The sequence below is a fragment of the Girardinichthys multiradiatus genome, chromosome X, assembly GCF_021462225.1.
Source record: "Girardinichthys multiradiatus isolate DD_20200921_A chromosome X, DD_fGirMul_XY1, whole genome shotgun sequence".
Classification (NCBI taxonomy): Eukaryota; Metazoa; Chordata; class Actinopteri; order Cyprinodontiformes; family Goodeidae; genus Girardinichthys; species Girardinichthys multiradiatus.
In genome coordinates, this window is record NC_061817.1 from 38,075,206 (window position 1) to 38,084,891 (window position 9,686).

At 39.8% G+C, this 9,686-nt stretch overlaps 1 protein-coding gene across 2 annotated transcripts; it reads left to right on the forward strand.

Annotated features, from left to right (window-relative positions):
- Positions 1 to 1,069: 1,069 nt before the first annotated feature.
- LOC124862435 (transmembrane protein 100-like) lies at positions 1,070 to 7,043 on the forward strand. Of its 2 annotated transcripts, none has more exons than XM_047356333.1 (2): positions 1,070 to 1,225; positions 5,916 to 7,043. In XM_047356333.1, the coding sequence occupies exon 2, from the start codon at positions 6,005 to 6,007 to the stop codon at positions 6,407 to 6,409; it is 405 nt and encodes a 134-aa protein (XP_047212289.1). In that variant the 5' UTR covers positions 1,070 to 1,225; positions 5,916 to 6,004; the 3' UTR covers positions 6,410 to 7,043. The 2 variants fall into 2 exon arrangements, with proteins under 2 accessions (XP_047212289.1, XP_047212290.1); XM_047356334.1 differs by having other exon boundaries at positions 1,076 to 1,225; positions 5,921 to 7,043.
- Positions 7,044 to 9,686: the final 2,643 nt, after the last annotated feature.

The window sequence follows — 9,686 nt, forward strand, 5'->3', positions numbered from 1 at the left end:
ATCATGGAAAAGTCTGCTGACTTGACTGTTGACCAGCAGACGGCCACTAACCTGCTCTACAAGAAGGTTAAACTCTTTGCTAAAGGATCACTGTGTGCTGTTTGCGAGCATTTAATGAAAAGTTGAGTGGAAGGAAGAAATGCTGTAAAAAGATTCACAAAAACTAAAATATTACCACATAGATCCTCCCTTACTTCCATATAGCATGAATATAACATCTATGCTGCGTATTGCTTTATTTGACACAATATATGTTGTGAATTAATGCTATATAAATCAACTGATTTGAATTGAATCACTTGATTTTGAAATTCTTTCTTTATATTTTACTTCTGAGTATTGATATTCAAGATTTTTGAGCTGGAGCTCAGAAAGATGTGTTCAAAAATTAAACCTTTGCAATCTGGCTTTCTATGTTGCTATTGGAGTAGCGGCTTCTTCCTCTCTGAGTGGCCTTTCAGTCTTTCATGGCATTCTCTGACCAGCAGCATCTTCACAAGGTCTGCAGCTTTTGTTCTTTTGTCCTTTCCTGAACAGTATGATGGTTGGACATCTCCATGCTGTTTATGCTTACGTATAACTGCTGGAACACATAAATGTGGAACCGTCAGTCATGTGAAAATGGAAACCTAAGAATGAATCAGACTTGTGGAGGTCCATAACTCTCCTCCTGATATTTTGGCTGATTGCTTTTGATTTTTCCATGATGTCACACAAGGTAGCAGAAGGTTTGAAGTCTTCTTAAATCAACAAGTTTGTCTTGATCTTACTAAAATATTCTCAACTAACCTATTAGAAGCTTACAAAGCCATGACATCATCACTTGGGTTTTCCCTATTGCCTTAAAGGCAAAATAGTTATAATGTTGGCAATGCTCTTTATTTGAGGAAACTAATAAAAATAACTGACCCAAAACAGGAAACGTTTTGCCAGATTTAATGTCGGATTTGACTTTTACTTTTAGAACAGAATTATTTGATAATTGCATTTTTTGTATTTTATTTTGAAAAACTGAGCAGGAAGCGTCCCTTTCCGTGATTGCTGGCAGACACAGACGCTTGACGTCCTCCTCAGTGAGGATGGCAGTTCGGCCAACAAGCATTATTACTCAGGACTTACAGAGAGTCGGACTGCAGACCGAACCGAACCGGGCAGAATTCTTTAGGAACCGCCTTGTTTCAGTTACAGACAGCTTTGGACCCTTGGTGTGGGTATAACTTGTGAGGTAACAAATCTTTCTAAGTTCTAATTTCAACAGAATTTATTATCCTTCAAATAAAAGCAGCAACGTAACTAATGATGAGTTAATTTCGCCTTCAGCAGCTTTTATTCCATTTTCTAGGATTTAATCGTAATATATGCAGCTGAACGTGGCTGTGTGCTTTGATTTATTTTCATATTTCTGGATATGATATCTGGTAAAGTGTCTTACATTATTTGGGACTGTATAAATAAAGCGAATTGAACTAGAAGGTGAATTAGTGCGCATGTGTGGGAGGAAGATTTAAAACCTGATTTTTCTCTAGTTCCCAGATCCATTAAATTAATTCACTCTGCAGAGACTTTTCTCTTTGATTTCACTCATCTTGCTTAAATTGTCCTTCACAAATTACACTACAATTTATTCTTAATTAACTCTTACTTTATTTAGGCTCTCCTCGTACAGTCTCTACAATTTCCTTCAAGGAAAACACAAATAGTTCAGTTTATTCTTGCTTCTTTGACTAACTGTTTGTTTCTTGCTCTTAAATGAATGTAAACCAAAGAAGTCTGTTGGTTCCTCTAACAAGAAAAACAACATCCCAGTTTGCAGTTTCAGAGGCTTTTTATTTGTTGTTGCTTTAAGTTATTGCAGTTTTAATGCTTTACATGAACAGATTGTGGAGAATAACTTGCATTCTTCACAGTAATGCTCCTGTAAGATCCAAACTGAAACAGTGTCCACTGTGCAAATCATTCCCAACAGTCCCCAAAACGTTTTTCATCTTTGGATTTTATTTATTCAATCGCTGCGTCTTGTTGCATTTTAATATTTCTAGAAATTTTTGGCGAACACAAAAGATATGTATTTGTTTTACAACATATCTGCAAATTGGACCCAACCAAAAATAAACCCCTAAGACTTTATTGCAACGCCAGGAAACAAATACAAGTCTCAAAACTGTTGTTTTTTAAATTTTTGGTCCAGAACTTAATTTTTTCATTTACAAGAAGAAGGTTGATTTAGTTTCTCCTGAACTGTTTCTGTGTTGATTTGGCCCATGTGTGTTTGGACCCGCCACCTGCTGAAAGACCCAGTTTTAAGCCATTTTCAGTTTTCTGTCAAAAGCCTCCAGATTTTTATTTAAAATCTCCTGAAGATTCAAAAAATTCATGATGCCGTGCAGTATAAAAAGAGACCTGGAAGCTCTGGTGGGGAAATAGGCCCACAGCATTTAGTCTTTGTTTAACAATAAACCGTATGTTGATGTGAAACAAGAATATTTTTAATAATGATGCCACAGAAAGCTGTTAAAATGTTCATAACAAGAGCTTGAGGAGAGCCATGTCAGGTTAGCAGGTGGTTCTTCATTGCGTGGAATGGATTTTGTTCAGACTGCTAAACTTCAAATGTTTCAGACATCCAAAGAAGCTCAGTCTGTTTAGGTGTTCAGACCTTTATTTAGCACCATCCCGATGTTCGTACCAAGTCTCAACCAGAGATGGTAACGTAATAAGCTAAGGTGACCAGATTTCTGAAGTCAAATCTGGGGGCATTTCCAGCTCGGAGATTAATAGAATTAAATGTTATCAAGATATAATGAAAACATTGGTACAGTTAAGGTGTCATTTATTTAAAAATATTTATTCATAATTAAACAAAAAAATCAAACCTAATAGCAGGAAAGTGTCTATCCACACTTGTTAGAATTTCATAAGAGTAATAAAATGAATAAAGTAATATTACTATTAATATCCGTCTTCTCTCCTTTCCTTCTTTTTTCTAACACTTTCTTTACCTCCTCTTAGCTTTACTGTTTTTTCTATCAGCCTATTTCCCTCCTCTCTATCTAACTCCTCCCATTTTCCTCTGCTCTGCAGTCGTTCACTGTTCTTAAACAGACATAATATAATCACAATCCCCATACTGAAAAAATACAATTTAACGAATAAAATAAAATTAGTTTTTTATTTCAGATATCCTTTAGAAATTGGTTATTTTGAGATGAGAAAATAGGATAATCCTAATATAATCTTATAAATATTAACGTTTCTTTAATAATTTGACCAGTTTCCTCAGCTGATGAAATGCCAAAATTGTTATAATTGTTAATTGTTATATTTAGCAATGAAACCCAACTATTTTTATCTGGAGCTAATAGCTAATACAACAGAAGAAATGCATATTTAACCATGTGGTTGTCTCTCCCTCCTCATCATTTTCAGTTCATGCAGTTCTTGCCTCATTCAGTTTCCCTGTTACTAACTGCTTTATTTTCTTTGAGGAACTTTCAAATGTCCAAACACTCCTCAGCCTGAAAGTCTGTGTTCACATATAACAAAACAACTAATAACTAGCTCTGAAAATATAAAGGTCACTAATCAACTCTAAAACATCTTACTTTGGACGAACCCTTGTTGACACTGTAACTCCATTTTCCTAATTCAGGCAGCGCTTAAAAAGTGATTTCTCCTTCTGTCCCTTACTCAGCTGCTACTCCCTGTCTCCCGTCTTGCCTTTTCTTGTTCTGTTCGTTCATCAAAGCTTGGTTTATTTGCATTTGGGTCCTCACCTTTAGTAGAACAAAACCCATCCAAGCCTTATTTTGTTTTACTTGGGCACAGGGAATGTTGACAACACTATTAACGTTTTCTACCGCGAACCAAACCTTCGTCACGGGCAGGATCAGTCCAGTCCAATAATCAGCCTAGTCCAAGGATCAGCCAAGTCCAAGGCAGTGAACTTCTTCTACTCTCTCTGTGACGTTAATAGTGGGGCGACCAGCTACCATAACAGCAGTTGTTGCAACATGTTCACCTGCACTTTCTACCCCCAGCTACCGTAATAACAGTCTACGAAACATTTTTTATTCTCATTCACAAAACGCTAAAATCGGGGACATTTTTTGGGGCACAGCTTTACCCAGGGACATGTTGTCTAAAACGGGGACGTCTGGTCACCCTAGTTTAAGACTCCATCTCCAGTGACGTTTAATTAGCAAAATAAAAGACTTCAGACTGGCCATGGACTTGTGCCCTAAAGACTTGAGGTGTGTCTTGGACTCGTGGTGGTCTAACCACGAGAGACCCGAGTCATAGTATAGAGTGAAAGGAAGTTGATATCTGAGCTCCAGACTGCAGCTGCATGTTTTACTGAGCTTATTTTACTGAGCTTGATTATCAGCCAGTGATGTTGGTGGACTATTATGGGATGTTAATGGTTCATAACAATCTGATCATGTTAGCTGTAGCTTCACAATAATGACCACATGAATGTCTCTCTGACTGAACGTTGAATTGAATTACTTTAAATCATTTTGGAAACAAAATACACATTCTCTCACTGCTAAGCTAGCTACTACATTACAGGACACTTCAGGCTGAAAATGTCAAAATAAAAGCACTTCCTGATCCGTTCATTTACAGTAAGGAAGGGCATTTTCAATCCTCAACGGGTCAGTGTCAAGCAAGGTTTAGATGTGTCTCTGCTTCTACACACCTGAATCAAATGTACGGCTCATGTGTTACCCAGTGATGGACTGTCGACCTGTCCAGGCCCAGTGAGGAGAACAAAACCAGATTTAGAGTAACATCTAATGAAGGCATGGACAATATGAAGACAGCTGTTAACTTAGTCATTCCAAAGATAGAAAAGCAGAATTTCAACATGAACAGGTTTTAATCTCTTTCTCGTATTTCCTTGGAGCATAAAGGCATGTTTAGATTTATAATAGGGTAAGTATTACATTTTATCTTCTTTCAAATTAATTTAATGCAGCATTTAGCAGATTTTAGGACGGTAAATTAAATATCAAAAGAGTAAAAGATAATTGTTACTAAATATTAAAAGACAGAAAGATAATCATTAAATGATCATGTGATAATTTAGACCTGAGGACAAACAGTCCAGGTTTGGACTCCTGCAGAGTTATTTACTCATTACTGATTTTCTGCTCACTCCAGTTTCCTGGTCAACAACTTACTGCTAAATACTTACAATACAGTATCTGCAATACTGTGAACATTTTTCACTTTCTGTGCCGATAAAATCCTAGTCCTGCATGCTGTTTTTTCTGTCTTTCCTGTCTTTAGATTAGCCCACATGCTGGAATGTTAAACTCCCACATCCAGAGGTTGTGAAATCCAATGAGAGCTTTAGATTTAACCCAAAGATTGATACTGATCCTGAGGTCCAGTACCAAGAGTCCACACAAAATCAAACCTGTTTACAAGCAATGATTCTGTTCTGGGAATAGCAAGATGAACTCCTGCAGCATCTGGCTGGGATGAAGCAAGTTTTGCCTCCTTTTCTTTGTCCCTCAGCATCTGAATCACAGCTTTGCATCAGGAAAACATGCAGGCAGAAGAAGGAGGGGACGGTTGTGAAACTGCTTGTGATTTCAAAGCTTCTTGCACTTCAATGAGCGGCCCGTATCTTGCGCTCTCCAGGGAATGTCTCGGCTCATGCTGGGCTGAGCAGAACTGCGTCATTCTCCCCTGACTGGGTTAAGAGGAAGCCTGGATTGTGCAAAGAGGTTACATTGGTTTATTGAAGCAGCATGTGGTGGTCAGAGTGGGCTGGTGAATTGTGAAATAGGATGTGGAAATCAAACCAGAAACATCTGCTTGGTCTCGTTTCTTTTGCATTGTGCAACTAAAATTGGCCTTTTAACATTTTCACTGGTTTGTTTACTGCTTGGTTTGTTTCTCCTCAGATTAGGAGATCCTGAACCTGGAAAAGAGGGCAACAACGAGGAGCCATCTGTAGTTGGTAAACACAGAGCAGCTGGATCCTGATCCTGCAATGCCAGAAGAACTTAACAAAGACGCAATGAAAACGCCAGCGACCTCAGAAAAGCCCAAAGCCGACGAGCAACCAGCAGTCTCCATGACGACTGTAAACATCCCCCTGGTTAATGAGGTCCAGCTGACCGCAGCCACCGGGGGCACAGAGCTCTCATGCTACCGCTGCACTGTCCCATTTGGTGTGGTGGTCCTCATCGCTGGTATTGTGGTCACCGCGGTGGCGTACAGCTTCAACTCGCACGGATCCACCATCTCCTACTTCGGGCTGGTGCTGCTCTCCGCCGGACTGGTGCTGTTAGCCTCCAGTGCCGTCTGCTGGAAGGTGAGACTGGAGAGGAAGAAGGAGAGGCGACGTGAGAGTCAGACCACCCTGGTCATCAACCAGAGGAGCATTTTTACATGAACCCGCTTTCCTAAATCCGTGAAGAGGACTCTCTGGAATGTAATCCGACATCATTGCGTTTCTGACCTGTAAAAGCTCCAACAGCAGGCCTAGAACTGAAGGCTTTGAAGACACCGTCAGGGGTCTATTTGTCAAAAAGACGACAAGCATCTGGAGTGCTGGAAACGCAGCCAGGAGGAATGTTTCACAATTAAAATGAATTACCACTGTGCACAGTGGTGGAGAGGAAGTCTTCGATTAATCCGCTGCCGCATGTGGCAGATTTGATTCCAACAGGAAGGGCTGTGGAAAAGAAAGGCTCAGGATGGAGGACAGAACCAGGAAAATCCACAATCATATTTATCTTACAGGCCTGCTGTGGGAATAAGGTACATGATGAGCTGGAAGGGAGGGCAGGTCGGGACTGGTCAACCTTTCATAAACGTTCTCCTGAAGCACTTTCATCTTCCACATCATTGTTGATTACAAACCTTATCTGTTAGCAAATTTAATATCATGCAAAATTTGGACTTGCTTACTTTGGAGACATTTAAATATAAACCTCATGTTTATGGTCCACAATGTAAGAGATATGAATCTAGAAGTTATTGCATGTATAACAAGATGAGTTGCAATAAAGCCATCGATATTCCAACATGTGGCAGATTTTAGAATAAACTGGTAGTTTGATGAAGGCTGATGGAAAATAAGAAGTCCATGTGATCACTGGCCTTTTGAAAGGATATGTGACTCATTGCTCTGAATTTTTTTCACATTTTATCACTTATTTATCTCCATAAAACAAATTATTCTTTCTAGATTATTACCTATGTAGCTGATAAAATGAAAAAAACAATAAGATTCAGGGGGATTTCTTGACGGAAGCACATTGCATGAGTAATAACAGGTTAATAGCGTTGTTCCAAATGACACTTACTGTGCAGAACTGTTGAACACAAAGGAAAAGCCAGAATTCAGATGTAATTTGGCTCTCATGCAGAGCAATGATGGGTGTAAATTAGGCCCCAGAAGCAGCACATGGTAGCACCATGACAAGTGGAGCCAGGCTATTATTATTATCTGGCAGTTGCAGGAGCATCCAGCAGTCAGTTGGAACAGCATAACGCTATCATGTGGCCTCATACAAAGACACAATGTAACCAGTTAGATATAGGAGTCTGTTAACCGTCACTAACTGTTTTAACTGATGCAACTGCCTGTAAACAATTCATTACGCCGCAAGGTATTCCAGTACTGTACAGCACCACTCCGAGGTCCTACTGCCCTTAACCTCTTCTGGTTCCAAACAGCACATGTCCAAAGGACAAACCCATCCAGGTTCTCTTCCAGTTCACAACTGCGCATATGAGAATAAACAATATATAATTTAAGGTTATGGGTCATAATTAGAGTTAGCACATGAGAGCAAAAAATGTATGATCTAAAAAAAACAGAGCGGTGGAGCCTGAGAATGATGCCTACAGCTGCCTACTTCTCTCTTACTCCATCTGGTGCTCTTTCCACATCCAGTCATTTGCTTACCCATCAATCACCTGCATGTGGACCAAGTACACCCAAACCAGATCCTTCTGGGTGCTGAACAGGTTCTGCACTTGCTGTGTTAACAGTTATGCGTTGTTGATGTCTGAGGTCAGAGGAGGATTTGCAGACTGGTGCCAGGTAAAAGAAAGGCAACAGAAGCTCAATTTACCACTCATTACAAGTAAGGTAGGCAGAATTATCTCTGAACACACGTCTAACCCTGAAGTAGATGGGCTGTAGCAGAAGACCACACCAGGTACCACTCCTGTCAGCTAGGAACAGGAAACTAAGGCTACAGTTCTCACAGGGTCACCAAAACTGGACAAAAACAGGTTGGCCCGATGAGTCTCAATTTCAGCAGCAGGATTGAGTTGGTCGAGTCAAAACTTGGAGTGAATATCATGAAAGCATGGATCCACCAGTTCATACTGGTGGTGGTGGTGTCATGGTGTGGGGGATCTCTTGACACACACTGGATCCCTTATTATTAATGAGCTTCATCCTCATCAAGGACGTTCAGTCAGCAGATCTGCAGAACCTGTGTTGCTGTCATGTCAGCATGGACCAGAATCTCAGACGAATTGTTCGGGCTCCTTGTTGATTTGATGCCACCAAGAGTTAAAGCATTTCTGAAGCCAGATTGTACCTCGGTATACACAGAAACATGATGTTTCCCTTTTCAGAACAATTCAAACAGGATAAATTCACAACAGAAACACCTCAAGGTACATTTACTTAAGGAAAACCATAAAATTAATAATAAATAAATAGAAACCATAAATTTAATATTAAATGGAAATGTGTTGACACAACAACAACATCCACTTTTCTATGTAAACCTATCTGCTGACTCATAATGAAGTTTCTGCTTTTACATTTTGTATTATTTTATTTTGTCTGCAATACTGAAAGGAAGCTGAACTCTTCTGTTTGACCCCATTGGTTTTAAATAGCCTGGACAGGGAAGCATATTTATAGGCAGCATTTGCATTGCTATGCATCCGAGTGACACCAGACACTACAACTAAAAGGTTTCCTTGCGTCAGAGGAGACCCTACAACACACGGTGTCACTTTTGGGAGCTCACCACCCTTCAAGCGTTCAGATCGCTAACACATTTATGAGACACACGATGCTTAGAGGGCGTCTGCTCCCCCGCTTCTCAGGTTCAGAGGAAGCCAGACTGAAGCTGGAAAAATCGAGAGACTTGATATGAAGTTGGACAGCTGCTCCCCGTCAAGCATCTTTAGCTTCATTAGGCGAGCTCCTGCGGGGTCTGTGTGCGTCACTTTTTGTGCCTCACATGGTTGTCATTCCACCCAGGGCCATGCTGCCCGGTTAGTTTATCAATAAACAGGAGGTAGTCTGGAGAGGTAAAGTCCTCACAACAGCACAAATAAAATAAATCTTTCATTATCGATGAAAAGTTCATTTATTTGACTAATTTAATTCAAAGTGTTAAACAGAGAGATTCCTTCCACACATAGTTATATATTTCATGCATTTTTCATGTTAATTATGATTATTCTGTTTTACAATTTCTGAAAATCTAAAAACCAGTTTCACAGAAACCAGTGAAAAAAAAGTCCATAGATTCTCCATATGGTTTGGGTCAAGCCAGTTTCCATGGTGTTACCATGGCAATTAAAGCAGGTATTGGTACTGCTGTCACTGTGTGCTGGTCCTGCTGGAAAATGAAATCAGCATCTCCATAAAGCTTCTCAGCATGAAGTGCTCTGAAATGACTGTGTTGCCT